The sequence below is a fragment of the Panthera uncia genome (genome assembly GCF_023721935.1).
Source record: "Panthera uncia isolate 11264 chromosome C1 unlocalized genomic scaffold, Puncia_PCG_1.0 HiC_scaffold_4, whole genome shotgun sequence".
Lineage (NCBI taxonomy): Eukaryota > Metazoa > Chordata > Mammalia > Carnivora > Felidae > Panthera > Panthera uncia.
This window is the reverse complement of record NW_026057585.1, coordinates 68,091,673-68,107,497: the sequence shown is the minus strand read 5'-3', so window position 1 is coordinate 68,107,497 and position 15,825 is coordinate 68,091,673. Positions and strand designations below refer to the sequence as shown.

General features: G+C 38.7%; 1 protein-coding gene across 1 annotated transcript in view; it reads left to right on the top strand.

Moving 5' to 3' along the window:
- Positions 1-13,825, top strand: part of LOC125912636 (cytochrome P450 4X1) — a 31,604-nt gene extending 17,779 nt beyond the window's left edge. Inside the window, exons 7-12 of the mRNA XM_049617227.1 lie at positions 3,562-3,668; positions 4,250-4,440; positions 7,672-7,805; positions 9,107-9,171; positions 11,442-11,524; positions 12,365-13,825. Coding sequence (XP_049473184.1) covers positions 3,562-3,668; positions 4,250-4,440; positions 7,672-7,805; positions 9,107-9,171; positions 11,442-11,524; positions 12,365-12,533 — 749 coding nt within the window. The 3' untranslated portion in view covers positions 12,534-13,825. The remainder of the gene's footprint in view (positions 1-3,561; positions 3,669-4,249; positions 4,441-7,671; positions 7,806-9,106; positions 9,172-11,441; positions 11,525-12,364) is intronic.
- Positions 13,826-15,825: the final 2,000 nt, after the last annotated feature.

Sequence of the window (15,825 nt, the reverse complement as noted above, 5' to 3'; positions counted from 1 at the left end):
TCTTATGCATGGTGTGAAGTGTTGACCTAACTTTTCCAAATGGTTATCCAGTTGTCTCATCACCATTTATTAAAAAGGTGGTATATCTATGCAATGATATGTTACTCAGCCATAAAAAAGAAAGCGATCTTGCCATTTGCAACAACATGGATGGACCTAGAGGGTATTATATTATGCTAAGTGAAATAAGTCAGATAGAGAAAGACAAATACCATTCAATCTCACTCATATTTTTTCATTTAAGAAACAAAATGAAGAGGGGCGCCTGGGTGGCGCAGTCGGTTAAGTGTCCGACTTCAGCCAGGTCACGATCTCGCGGTCCGTGAGTTCGAGCCCCGCGTCAGGCTCTGGGCTGATGGCTCGGAGCCTGGAGCCTGTTTCCGATTCTGTGTCTCCCTCTCTCTCTGCCCCTCCCCCGTTCATGCTCTGTCTCTCTCTGTCCCAAAAATAAATAAAAAAAAATAATAATAAAAAAAAAAACGTTGAAAAAAAAAAAGAAACAAAATGAAGAAAGAAAAAAGAAACAAACAAAAACAAATTGGTGGTGCAGAGGGCAGGTGGGTAGGGGGATGAGTGAAATAGATAAAGAGGATTAAGAGTATACTTAACGTGATGAACATAGAGTAATATATAGAATTGTTGAATCATTACACTGTACACCTGAAACGAATATAATGCTGTATGTTAATTATACTTCAATTAAAAATTTAATTTAATTTAATTTAAAAGTTCCATCTGTTCCAGTAATTGAGATAACCATTTTATATACTAAATTGACATATGTACTTGAACCTATTTCTGGACTTTCTTTTCTGTTCCATTCATCTGTCTATTTATTCATGTACTGGAATCACACTGATTCATTTAAAGAGATTTTGTAGTATGTTTTTTTTAATTAACAAACTATTTTTAGACAGTTTTAAGTATACAGAAAAATTAAGTAGAAAGTGTAGACAGTTCCCATATACTTTCTCACCTCACCTTCTTACGCAGTTTCTCCTCATCACATCTTGCTTTAGTGAGGTACATTTGTTACAAGTGAGCCAATATTGACACATTATTAACTAAAGTCCATAGTTTACTTTAGGATTCATCATTTATATTGTACACTCTATGGGTTTTGACACATGTGTTATGATATGTATCCCCCTCTATTCCTAGTTTCCTGAGGGATTTTTTTTTTCTTAATTGTGAATGGGTGTTAGATTGTGTTAGATCTTTTTTCTGTGTCTTTTAATATGGCCATATGATTTTTCTTCTTTAACTTATTGATGTGATAGATTACATTAATTGATTTTTTGATGTTGAACCAGATTTGCATATCTGGAATAAATCCCACTTGGTAATGGTGTATAATTCCTTTTGTGCATTGTTGGATTCTTTTTGCTAATATTTTATTGAGGATTTTAGCATTTATTTCATGAGAGAGATTTGGTTTGTAGTTGTCCTTTCTTGTAATGTCTTTGTCTGGTTTGGGTATTAGGATAATGTCTGGCCTCATAAAATAGATTAGGGAATATTCCCTCTGCTATTTTCTGGAATATATTGTAAAGAATTGATGTGATTTCTTTCTCAAATGTTTGAAAGAATAAACCACTGAAATCATCTAGACCTGTTTTTGGAAGGTCATTATTATTGATTTAATTTATTTAATATATATAGGTCTATTCAGATTATCTGTTTCTCTGGATGAATGTTGATAGACCGCGTCTTTCAAGAATTTGGTCCATTTCACCTAGGTTATCAGATTTATGTGCATATATTTGTTCATAATATTCCTTTATTATCTTTTTAATGCTCATAGAATCAATAATGATGTTCCCTTTTTATTCCTGATATTAGTGATTTTTATCTTCTCTCTTTTTTTCTTAATTAACCTGGCTAGAGATTTATCAATTTTACAGATCTTTTCAAAGAATCAACTTTTGGGTTCATTGATTTTTTTCCCCTTGATTTCTTATTTTCAATTTCACTGCTTTCTGCTCTAATTTTTATTATTTCACTTCTTCCACTATGGATTTAATACGTTCTGTTTACAGTTTCCTGAGGTCAAAGATTAGATTAGGATTTTAGATTTTTCTTCTTTTCTAATATATCCACTCAATGCTACAAATTTCCCTCTAAGTATTGCTTTCACTGTGTTCCACAAATTTTATTAGCTGTATTTTAATTTTCATTTAGTTCAAAATATTTTTAAAATTTCCCTTGAGATTTCTTTGGCCCATGTGTTATTTAGAAAAGTGTGGTTTACTCTCCAACTACTTTGGAGTTTTCAAACTATCTTTCTGTTATTGATTTCTATTCCATTGTGGTCTGAGAGCATACTTTGTATGATTTATGTTCTTTTAAAATTTGTGTTTTATGGCCCAAATGTGGTCTATTTTAGTGAATGTTCTCTGTGAGCTTGAAAAGGAGGTGTGTTCTGCTGTTGTTGGATGATGTATTCTATAGGGGTCAAATAGATCCAGTTGATTGATGATATTGTTCAGTTCAACTACACCCTTGCTGGTTTTCTGCCTGCTGGATCTGTCCATTACTGACAGGGAAGTGTTGAAGTCTCCAACTATAAGAGTAGATTCATCTATTTCTCCTTGGAGTCCTGTTGTTTTTTGCCTTATATGTTTTGACACTCTGTTGTTAGGTGCATTCACACAAAAGATTGTTTTATTCTTGGAGAATTGACCCCCTTATCATTATATAATACCATTTTAATCCCTATTAATTTTTTCCCTACTAATTTTACTTGCTTGGAAATCTGTTCTGCTGAAATTAATATAGTTACTCCAACTTTCTCTTTGTTAGTTAGCATGGCATATCTTTCTCTACTCCTTTACTTTTAATCTATACATATCTTTATGTATTTAAAGTGGGTTTCTTGGGGCGCCTGGGTGGCGCAGTCGGTTAAGCCTCCGACTTCAGCCAGGTCACGATCTCGCGGTCCGTGAGTTCGAGCCCCGCGTCGGGCTCTGGGCTGATGGCTCAGAGCCTGGAGCCTGTTTCCGATTCTGTGTCTCCCTCTCTCTCTGCCCCTCCCCCGTTCATGCTCTGTCTCTCTCTGTCCCAAAAATAAATAAAAAAAATAAAATAAAATAAAAAAAATAAAATGGGTTTCTTGTAGATGACATATAGCTTGGGTTTTTTTTCATCCATTCAGAAGTCTCTGTCTTTTAATTGTTGTATTTATACCATTGAAGCTTAATGTGATTATTGATATATTTGGATTAATAGCGACCATATTTGTTACTTCTTACTGTTCATTGCCTTTTTTTGTCTTTCACTCTTTTTCTACTTTCTCTGGTTTTAATTGAGCATTTTATATGATTCCATTTTTCTCCTCTCTTAGCATATAAATTATACCTGTTTTTACCTTTTTTTAGATGTTGCCCTTGAGTTTGTTTTATATATATATATATATATATATATATATATATATATGTATATATGTTGTTATATATATATGTTGTTATATATATATATATATGTTGTCATATATATATATATATATATATATATATATATTTGCTATCACTTTGGTAATCAGAAATTGTTATTCTATCCCAGAAAAGATAATCCAGGATAGAAAAAAATTGCTCAAGAATGAGAAGAAGTATGGTAACACTCAGAAGCGGAAGTACCAGGATTTTCTGGATATTATCCTTTCTGCCCAGGTAAGTCTCAAATGTCTGAGGCTGCTCATATAGTTAATTGTGTGGGCAGCTGGATGATTGAGGAGGAAGATAGACAAAAGTAACGTTGGTCAACGAAATTTAACAACACTTTTGATGCTTGGCTCCATACAGTTTGAGATCAAGATAGAAATCTATAATTCGGTCACTAGAAGGAATTAGGTAAGGCCGAATTTTTTACTAATTTGACAGGATTTGGTGATTATTGCAAAGATACATGATAGTTAAGGGAAACATGGGGAAAGAGTCACAGCGTAAGCTGGTAAAATGATGATGATGAGGTGCTGGGAAGTCTGAATGAATCTGGTAGGATGATTGGAAGAACTCTTTGCAAGGTCTGCTTTCCTTGTCTAACATTGGTTCTCCTTTATGCTCTGGTCAAAGTATGGCCTCTATTATGTATTTGATGAACTAAATTAAAATTGAGACTCTCATTTGAAACTCTAATTTATTTCCCTAAAACCATTATCTTGATAGGGGCTCCAAAGATCTGTAAATTGACATTGCATAAAAATTTCTCTATTTTACCAGTTGCATAAAAACAGCTCTATTTTACCTTTCAGGCTGAAAATGACAACAACTTCTCAGATACTGACCTACAGTCCGAGGTGAACACATTCATGTTGGCAGGGCAAGACACCATGGCAGGGGGCATTTCCTGGCTCCTCTACCACCTGGCTCTGAACCCTGAGCACCAGGAGAGATGTCGGGAGGAGATCAGGGGCATCCTGGGGGACGGGTCTTCTATCACCTGGTAAGATCTGCATTCCTAAACATTTCATCCTGGTTCCCCTCCTTGGGTTTTGCTTTATTTTTACCTGTGGTATCTTGGTGACTGTTATTGCTTTAAGATATGTGCCTGTAGAAACAGAATAAACAAGCTACTATTCTGCTCTTTTTCTAAAGGAACCAAAATTATCCCTTTATCTTCTGCTAAAGAAGTTCACTCATCCACAACTTATCTGTTTTGTTGTTTTTCCAATCAGTGGTGTGTAATGTCTCATTTCTTTCTTTCACCTAAGCTCCAGTGCACTGAAAATGGGGCTTGATCCCTAGACTTGCATTTAGAGCTTAAATGGTAGGGCTTAAGTGGGGCTCCTCTTCCGATACCTGAGTGCATATCCATATCATTTCAGCCACATTGTAGTCATTGTCTCCCATTTCTTTGTTCACTCCTCAGGACTGGCTTTGGACTTTGAACATAGTACCAAATGATACACACTTTAGTTGAGTCTGCGTATTATGGACTTACGACATTTTAAATACTGAGGTACTTAAAAAATGTCCAAGGTTTGACTGGGCTCACACCTGGTACAGGAGACAGACCTCCATACAAATAATTGCCATATAACCTGGTAAGGGTAGCGAGAGAGAGAGATGTGTGGGTTACTACAGAGACTTAGAAGACAGGCACCTAACCTGGTATAGGGGACTCCAGAGGACTTCCTGGGAGATCTGACATGCTAGCTGCCTCTTTTAGGATGGGTAGGAATCAGCCAGGTAGAAAACTTCAACACCGTTGTGCAAGACTTTGAGCTTATCTTGCTGTTAATGATGCCCATGTTATGGATTTGCCCTTCAGACATAATCTCTGATAGAAAAACAAACACATGTCTCCAATATAAACCACATTCTTTACCCTAGTTAGATATTTCACTTATCCTTGTTTTGCTGGTCAAAGGGACAGAAAGATAGAAATACTAAGGGCCACCTGACCTCATGACTACGGGGAAAACACCGTATTTCAAATGCAAAGGTCAGCTCAGAACATTTGTAAGGGACAATTTGAATTTATATAGATGTAGTAGAGGTCTTACTTTGTATAAGGAAATAATATTTCCTACCATAAATTAAAGATTTAATTTGTATAGCACAAAATACAGTATTGATTAATCATTTTTTACTCATGCATTAATATTAATCAGATAACCTGTTTAGGGTGGATATATATGTATATATATATCCAACCCAAATATTCACCTTCCTTATTCTTGTTTGGCCTATGTGAAATGTGAAAACAATAAAGAAATTTTTGCCAGGTGAGAAGAAAAAGTCCAAAGGATCTGTTAACTTTCATTTTAATGAGAGAAATGAAAATAATTTTATAAACAATAAGATATGTTTTTATTCCATAATATGACCTTATACTTATATTTAATGAAATTTTTCCGTAGCATTCTGGAAATTTATAGTTCTTTTAGACAGATAGTAAAACCACACTGCAAAGAGCAATTTCCAAAAAAGCTGTCTCCTTTTGGCTCCTCATCAGCCAGCTCCTCATCAGACATTGAGGCTCCTCAATGTCTCCATTTGGCTCCTCATCAGCCATTTCTCCATTGGGTTAAAATTCCTCTCTTCTTCTTGCACCAGGGCTAAGATGGACAACACTGTGTTTCTTAAATATGCAAAGTGCCAGACTAAGCAGAATTATTCTTTTTATTCTGGGGTTGAGGAGGAAAGAGTTCAAAATTAAAATTTCACGGGGCGCCTGGGTGGCTCAGTCGGTTGGGCATCCAACCTGGTTGGGCCCAGGTCATGATCTCATGGTTTTGTGGGTTCGAGCCCCCCTTCGGGCTCTGTGCTGACAGCTCAGAACCTAGAGCCTGCTTTGAATTCTGTGTCCCCCTCTCTCTCTGCCCCTTCCTTACTCACACTCTGTCTCTGTCTCTCAAAAATAAGTAAACATTGAAAAAAACTTTTAACAAAAAAATTAAAATTTCACACCACCGAATGGCCAAAACCTGCATTCAAAATAAGTAATCAGAAAAGCAAACAGAAATACAATAAAACAAATAGACTGAATATATGCAGTCATTTTATGACTAGCTGACTATCTAGGATGCAAGTAAAAAACTTTATTCTTCTCCCTCTGATACTTGTATAGGGCAAGTTCTTTTCATCTCCAGAGTGAAATCTTACCCAGATCTCAGAGAGTTCCCACCCATTTAATTCACAAGAGCAGTCTCATTCAGTAATTAAACTGTCTGGTCCAGTGGAATAATACAAAGTGTAAATTCGCATCCACTGGGACCATCTCCCTCCATCCCAGATCAGCATTTCTTTGGGTCTGGAAGCCAGTGGTGACTGAGGGGGTTGTGGTTGACTTCTTACTGACCAGTTCCTCCCCTACCCAGTAGCTGCTGCTTCTGGCCCTTACATAACTGGTCCCAGGAGGAAGTGAGGATAAGGAGAAAGAGGTGGTAATATGGTGATCTTGCCCTCTAAGCTTAGTAGCTATTCAGTGCCTCCTTTTATTCTCAGTGGGTGCATCTCTGGGTTTTTTGGAGATTCCCTCACTGTAGCTTTGCCATGGTGATTCATGGGGCAAAGAAATTCTTGTCCTCAGAGCTCCTTTCAAGCTGGTTCCAGAGCTCTCCCTCTTGCCAGTTCATTGGCCCATAGAACACAATGGACCACTCCTAACTTGTCCCTGTTGCCTTCCCCTCACTCCCTGCCTGTTCTGAGTCACAGCCTTTCCTATCAGCCCTGTTTCCCAAACTCCAGGGAGCACATTTCAGGTCATCTCAGTGACCCAAGAGGGCTTCTTTGCCTAACATGGTTTGGGGGCACTCCTCCATTCTCCACAGTACTCTGGCATTCCAACAATTCTCCTTAAAGGTTTTTTTTTTCCTATCAAAACTCTTCAGCCTCTTCTTTTTAGTCCTTAGTCATTCCTTACACATTCTTGAGCTAAGTGTTGCAAAACTGGTTTCAGAAACTCCCCTAGCAAATCCTTTACTGGTAGATTAGCATCTTGCTTTATCATGAAGATATCTGGCACTTTTTTGGTCCCTCTTTCTCTGGAACCTCAGCTGACCCTGAGGCAGAAAGAGTCTCAACATTCTGTTACATAAACCAACTGCAAAATAACTTTAACCTAGAGATGGTATTTACCAAGAATAAACACCAAAGAGGAAAAGAACATCAATATTTATAAACTGGATATGGAGTCTGAGTTCCCTACCCTCCTCCCTTGTCCTCACAGGGACCAGCTGGGTGAGATGTCATACACTACAATGTGCATCAAGGAGTCACTCCGACTGGCCCCTCCAGTCCCATCCATTTCCAGAGAGCTCAGCAAGCCCATTACCTTCCCAGATGGACGCTTCTTGCCTGCAGGTCTTTGTATTCTTTTCCTAAGCAGTTCTTAGAGACCATGGGATCCTGGGTGACAAAGTGACAATGACAAAGACTGGCTTGTTTCTCAACTGTTAGAGTCAAAATACAATCCTAAGGACGTCTAGCTTAGGGTTGGGTGCCTATTAAGAATTCAGTGGGAAATTCCTTGATCAAATGTGGCTTCCAGACTTTCTCAAAGGTATATAACCATTTGAAGCAAAGCTCTGTGCCCAGAACCTGGATTACCAGAATCCCAACCCAGGGTTTCTTTCATTGGAGGACACGTTGTTTGTTCCTAAAATTATCCTTATTTGGCTTAGTTTGAGACCCAGGTGAGACTTCGTGGGAAATGACCATCATCATCTTTATCTAGATGACCCCGTGGGTCTTTGGCTTCATCATCATAATAATGTCACTCTTGTAAGTGTACAGCACTTAATAGTTTACATAGAGCCTTCAAACACATTATCTCATTTTTCCCCTTAGAAATGATCTTAGCAGACATTTATATGGTGCTTCTCAGTTTACAAAGCACTTTCAAATACTTTTGGTGTAACCAAAAACCCACCAGAGACCCCAAAGTGCAGATGAGCAGAACTAAAACTCACACAGAGTCCCAACGCCTGGAGCCCTGTGCTCTTCAGAGCACAGGTTTCCAAGCATGGCAGGTGAGAGGCAGAGGGGTGTCATGTGAGACACCCTTCACTTATCTGCTTCAGTGTTCTGTGAATTCTTGCCCTTAGATACAAGCTGATAAGACTGCTTGTAGCAAACACCAACAGCCTGTCACTTACTGTGACTTTGTGGACAGATCCAAAATTAATTTACCAGAATTTTTATGGTAATCAAATAATCCTCAAAATCTCTCTCCCCTGTGTTTTTTTTTAAGCCCCAAACCACATGGATATTTGCTAAAATTTCCTCCCTTCCACTTATGAACAGAACCAGCAGAAACTTGTCACTGGAACTGCGTGATGGAATTGTGATTCTGTTCTTTTGTACCCAAACTGTCTCTGGTGGGTGCTGTATAGTCCACTAACAGATATCATTTTGACATGATACCAATAGCTCCTTAAGATAGAAGCATGTATTGAACATGTCATTGCTTTGAAATCTAAGGTGTCACCCAGGCCTCATCTACCCATGGGTCCTTGACTGCTGGCATCAGCTACAGTGCACAGAACTCTATCAAGAGCTAGCTGTTTCCCTTCAAGAAGAAAAGTCTTATTGAAGAATGGTGTAACAGTAGCCCACAACTTGCTGTATCTTCTGCAATCTTTTTTATTTCTTTCTTTTCACAGGAATAACCGTGGTTCTCAGTATTTGGGGCCTTCATCATAACCCTGCCATCTGGGAAAACCCAAAGGTACGACTGTCTTATACATAAATCCTTGAAAGAACTAATGCTGTGTAGCTCACTTTTTGTTAGCTATGCATGGAAGTGGCAAATGACTCAAGGCAAACAAAATAAACTTAAAGACCGAAAATGTTCAACATTTCCCCCAAAGGAAAGCTGTCTGTCCCCTTCCCCTATTCCTACTTTATGTTCACTTTGCATGAACATATGGATATAATGCCACACAATCTGTTTGAAATTGCCCAAAGTCTATACCACAGCTGTTTACTTAGCAAGCTCTATCAAGAACTCACCTAGACACCTGCAGGAGTATAGACCACTCATGCAGTCATGCAGGCAACTCAGACTCTTTTTGGCTGGATGTAACAATCAGGATACTGGCAGAAACCCAATGGCACACTCAACTTGGGCACTTGGAGGAGAGTTTTATAAAGCAACTATTTACAAAGGTATGGGTAGGCTTTAGAAAAACAGAATGGAGCAAATAACTGCTGAAGTGCTTACCACGTCTGGGCCAGGCAGGAAAGAGGGTTACAAAGCCTGGAGAGAGATTACTGTGCTGGGAAGGGTCCTGGGCAGGAGTTGGACCTTCAGTGGAGCATGCAGCCAGCCAGAGGCAGCCTGGTAGGGTGGGGCCCAGGAAATAAATAACCCAAAAGTTCTCTCTGCCCACCCTCCAGATCGCCAATCAATGTCTTTTATCAGCCAACCTCAAAAGAAACCATGTGGGTCAGCTTCTTGGAGCCCAGAGCAGGGCAGGAAAGGGAGGAGAGACTGCACACAGAGGCAAAAAGAAGACATATAGCTTACCTGAGCGCTTGATTCAACATTCTTAAACTCTCAACACTCACAACACCTACAGATACTTTCACATAAGTGGCTAGGATTTAAGATCTCTTATGTGTAATGGGAGGTGGACTACATGTCTCAATAATCATTGATCACATAAGCACTTTGGCTTGACTTCTAAGTGGGCACATTCTTTTTTTTTAATGTTCAAATCAATTTTATTTGAGTATAGTTGACATACAATGTGACATTAGTTTCAGGTGCACAACTTAGTGATTTGACAAGTTTATACATCATGCTGCGTTCCCCACAAGTGTAGCTACCGTCTGTCCCATTACATCGCTATTACGGTATTATTGACCATGTTCCTTATGCTATGTCTTTTATTCCTGTGACTTACTCATTTTGTAACTGGAAGCCTGTATCTCCCCTCTCCTCTTCACCCATTTTGTCCAAACTTCCCCCACAACCATCAGTTTGTTCTCTGTATTTTTGGTCTAATTCTGCTTTTTGTTTGTTTATACACTTGTTTTTCGTTGTTTTTTTTTTTTTTGATTCCACCCATGAATGGAATAATATAGTATTTATCTTTCTCAGTCTGACTTATTTTACTCAGCATACTGCCCTCTAGGTATATCCATATTGTCTCAAAAGGCATGATCTCATCCTTTTTATGGCCATGTAACATTCCATCCCATCCACCACATCCTCTTTATCCATTCATTTGTGGATGGACACTTAGGCTTCTTCCATATCTTAACTATTGTAAATAATGCTGTCGTATTGCACATAGCAGGTGCATATATCTTTTCAAATTAGTGTTTTCATTTTCTTTGGGTAAATTAGGTTGGGACATTCTTACTTCCAGAATGAAAATAATATTACACCCTAGTGTTTCTGCTTTCTCCTTATGTGTCTGGGTAGCAGACTTGTCAATGAAGAGGCCAGACAAGGGCTGCACCTCTTGAGTTGCACTGTCCAGTGTGGTAGCTACTAGTCACATGTGGTTACTGGGCATTTGAAATGTAACTAGTGGGAAATGAGATGTGCTGGAAATGTGTACCCAGTGTATATCACTGGATTTTGAAGACATAGTACAAAAATGTGAAATATTTCCTTAATAATTATTTATATTGAGTACATGTTGGAATGATAATATTTTCTGCAAAATAAATTCTATTGTTAAAATTACTTTCACCTTTTAAAAAAGTGACTACCAGAATGTTTGAAATTACATATGTGGGGGTGCCTAGGTGGCTCAGTCAGTTAAGCGTCTGACTCTTGACCTCGGCTCAGGTCTTGATCTCAGGGTCATGAGTTCGAGCCCTGCATTGGGCTCCATGCTGGGTGTGAAGCCTGCTTAAAAAAAGAAGAAAAGAAATTACATATGTAGCTCATTATAGATTTCTGTTGATCAGTGCTAAGCAGTAGCTTAAAAAATGTGCTAATGGTGTTTTGGGGATGGTGGTGGGGTTGCCTTGTCATTTCAGGTCTTTGACCCCTCGCGATTCTCTCAGGAAAATTCTGATCAGAGACACCCCCACTCCTTCTTACCATTCTCAGCCGGACCAAGGTGAGGACAATTTGAAGTTGTTGAAAATAGACAGAAGTGTTTTATTTGGAAACAGCATTCTTCCTTTGGTATCTCAGGTGTATATATTCTTCCATGGAACCCCATCTTCTCACCAGATTATGAGGTAGATATTGGTACCTATTTGAGCCCCTGAAAAGACCAGTTAGTGTCACAAAAGACAAAGCCCTTCTCTATCACATCTTATACAGCCATGCCTCAGAAAGCTCTCCCACAATGCAAACTTGCTCATCAGCCATGCAGCCCACCCCTGACGCAGGAGAAACAATTCTTCTTTTTTCTTAATTTCAAATTTATTGAGGTATAGCTGACATGTGAAATTGTAAGATATTTAAAATGTGTATCATGGTGATTTGATATCTGTATAGATCATGAAAGGACTCTTCCCCATCTAGTTATTACCACATCCTCCATCTCACAAATTTATCTCTTTGTGTGTGTGTGTGTGTGTGTGTGTGTGTGCGCGCGCGCATGCGCGCACACGCGCACGTGAGAACATTTAAATTCTGCTTTATTAGCAAATGTCAATGACACAATACTCTGTTCCCACTATAGTCACCCAGTTTGACATTTATATTCTCACAGGGGAAACAATTCTATAAGCAATTCCAAGTGCCACCTTGTTTAGGGCAGGCATCACATTGCAGCCTCCCAGTTCACATTCTTGCAGGGAACAATAGACGTTCAAAAGTTTCTGTGGCATATGGTGTGTAAATGCAGCTTTACTGTGACTATCAGATTCATTATGCTAGCATCTTATGCAAGAGTCAGAAAAAACTACCATTTCTTCAAGTATCTCTTTCTTTCTCTCGGTGTCTGCAGGAACTGTATCGGGCAGCAGTTTGCCATGATTGAGTTAAAGGTGGCCATCGCCTTGATCCTGCTCCGCTTCAAGGTGTCTCCAGATCCAACCAGACCTCTTGTCTTCTTGCCCCAGATTTTCCTCAAACCCAAGAATGGGGTCTACTTGCACCTGAAGAAACTCCCCTAATGTTACAGCCCAGGGTACAACGATTTTATATATATATATATATATATATATATATATATATGTATGTGTGTGTGTGTGTATAATTTTAAAGTTAAATTACAGGGCTACCTGGGTGCTCAGTCAGTTTAGCGTCCAACTCTTGATTTTGTCTCAGGGCTTGATCTCACCATTCACGAGTTTGAGTCCCGGGTCAGGCTCCACTTCCGTGCTAACAGTGTGGAGCTTCTCCCTCTCTCTCTCTTTCTCTCTGCCTCTCTCTCTCTCTATCTCTCTCAAAATAACTAAACATTTAAAAAAATAAAGTTAAATTACAGCTAATGGGCCAAAAAAATGGTAAAGAATCAAGGTACAGTGGGAGGGTTAGGGGTAGGTGTGATGGGGGTCTCTGTGTAACTGCACATTATCCAAAGGTGCACAGGTGATACCCTGTGTCACTTAGATCTGTTTCGGTATGATTTGGGGAGATTTGCCAATCATTACTGTTTGATTCTGTCTTCTATTAAAGCTGTATACCAAGAATTTTGCTAGGTGACTTCCATATGTTTTCTGCTTTTTAGAAATAGTTTTTGGAATTTCACAAGTAATAAGTGAATAAATGCTCACAGTAAAAGATTTCCAACACTAGAAAAGCATGTAAAGTAAAAAGTAAAAATCCCACTTCACATACACTACACGTCTCTGCCCTGACCCACGCCCTGACACATCTCCTATGCATTTTCCTAAAATCAGAATAGTTTGGTGTGCATTCTTTCAGAGTTTTTCCTATACATTTCATACATATGTAAGTATGCATTCTTATAGATGGAATCATATCCATATTATTCTTGTTTTTTTCACTTAATAAAAAATACATCATATTCCTAATCAATGGATTCATAATATTTTATAACATGGATATACTATAACTTATTGAACTATTTTCTTATTATTGGATATTTACACTATTTATAGTTTTAAAAACATGCTTATTGGCCATTTGTGATTATCTTTGTTTTTTTGTCTGTGATTCATACATTACATCTATGTTTATTTTCCAATGGAGTTGTTTGTCTTTTTCTTACTGATTTGTATGAGTTCTTTAATATTGTGGATAATAGCCCTTGATTGTAACTTTTCTTTATAATTTTCCCCATTCTTGCATTTTTATAACAATACATTTATGGTGTCTTTTATCATACAGAAATTCAAAATTTTCATGAATTAAGATAAATAAACTTTTCTTTTTGGTTTCTGGGATTTGAATCTTAGATAAGAAAACCTTCATTTGGAATATTATCAAGATAGTCTACAGAGAAAGACAGATACCATATGTGGTTTTCATTCTTATGTGGATCCTGAGAAACTTAACAAAAGACCATGGGGGAGGGGGAGGGAAAGGAAAAAAAGTTAGGGAGGGAGGCAAACCATAAAAGATTCTTAAAAACTGAGAACAAACTGAGGGTTGATGGGGGGTGGGAGGGAGGGGAGGGTGGGTGATGGGTATTGAGGAGGGCACCTGTTGGGATGAGCACTGGGTGTTGTATGGAAACCAATTTGACAATAAGTTTCATATTTAAAAAAACTTTTTAAACAAATGAATAACAATAATTTTTTAAAAGATAGTCTACAGATTTCCCTGGTGCTTGTGAAACCTGAGCAGGAATTTTTAATAATTTCCAAATAATAACCATAATAATAATAATTTCCAGATTCATCGCTCATTTGATGTTTATGTGTCCACTGCATGTCAGATATTATGATAAGCATTCAGTGAACGCACAGTTATGATCCCTGCCCTCATGGAACTTGTATCCTTTTTAAAACTTTTTAAAATTTGTTTATTTTGAGAGAGAAAGAGAGAATGAGCAGGGAGAGACAGAGAGCGTAGGGGACAGAGGATCTGAAGCAGGCTTTGTGCCCACAGCAGAGAGCCTAATGTGGGACTCAAACTCATGAACCATGAGGTCATGACCTGAGCTGAAATCAGACACTCGACCTACTGAGCCAGGTAAGAGATTGTTTCCTAAAGTGCAAGTTGGGTAACAAATCATTATGAATTTAACTAAGTGCCATGAAGGAAATAAGTGGGCCGAGCAAGACAGTAATGAAGGGGCACTTACTTTAGATTGGGTTGTTTAGAAAGCCCTCCTTAAGAAAGGGACATATAAATTGAGGCCTCAGAGGGGTGGAAGCTGCTTCTGCCCTTTCTCAGATGTCCCCCAGCAGCAAAATTATGGGCAATGAACTGGGCAATTTAGCCCTGAAACACTTCCAGTCACAAAATGAATAACTCATGGGAAGAAAAGGCACAGTATAGGGAATATAGTAAATGATACTGTAATACTGTTGTATGGTGGCAGGTGGTAGCTACACTTGTGGGGAGCATAGCATAGCAAAACATAGAGAAGTTGGATCACTATGTTGTACACCTGAAACTAATGTAACATTGTGTGTCAACTATACTAAAAAAAAAATGTTTTCAATAACCCTGAAACAAACAGTAGAAGTATATTGTCCTCGCCAAGTGAAAGCAAACTGACCTTGACTATCCGGACGGATAAGAAATGAAAATAAAGTACTGGTCACATCCAATAACAGCTCACTACAACAAAAGTATGCCCAAATAGAGGAGCTTAAACAAGATAAAAATTCCTTTTTCTCTCACATGAAATTGAGGAAATAGGTGGTCCAGAAATAGTAGGGTAGTTCGCTGTACAAGGTCACCAGGTATCCAGGCTCTGTGTATCTTGTTCTCCATCTTCAACACATGGTTTTCAATAAATGACCTAAGATGGCTGCTAGCTCCTGCCACCACACCTGCCTTCAAGTGGGAGGAGGTAAAAGGGAATGGGAAGGCAGTCACCTTTCCTCTTTAAGATATTAGCTGGAGGGGCACCTGGGTGGCTCAGTCAGTTAAGCGTCCAGCTCTTGGTTTCGGCTCAGGTCATGATCTCACAGTTTGTGGGTTCGAGCCCTGCGTTGGTCTCCATGCTGACAGTGTGGAGCCTGCCTGGGATTCTCTCTCTCTCCCTCCCTCTCTCTCTGTTCCTCCCCTGATCATGGTCTCTCTCTCTCTCTCTCTCTCAATCTCAAAATAAATAAATAAACCTAAAAAAAAAAGATATTAGCTGGAAGTTATACTTATCACTCTGTTCACGGCTCTGCCAAAAACCCAGTCCCTCCCAAAGCTGAAAGGGAAACTGGAAAATGTGGTCTTTAGCTGGCAACCACATACTCAGCTAAATCTTCTATTTCTGTGAGATTGGAGAAAGGATGCAGAAGGAACACCAAGCCACAAACAGCCTATCATTTA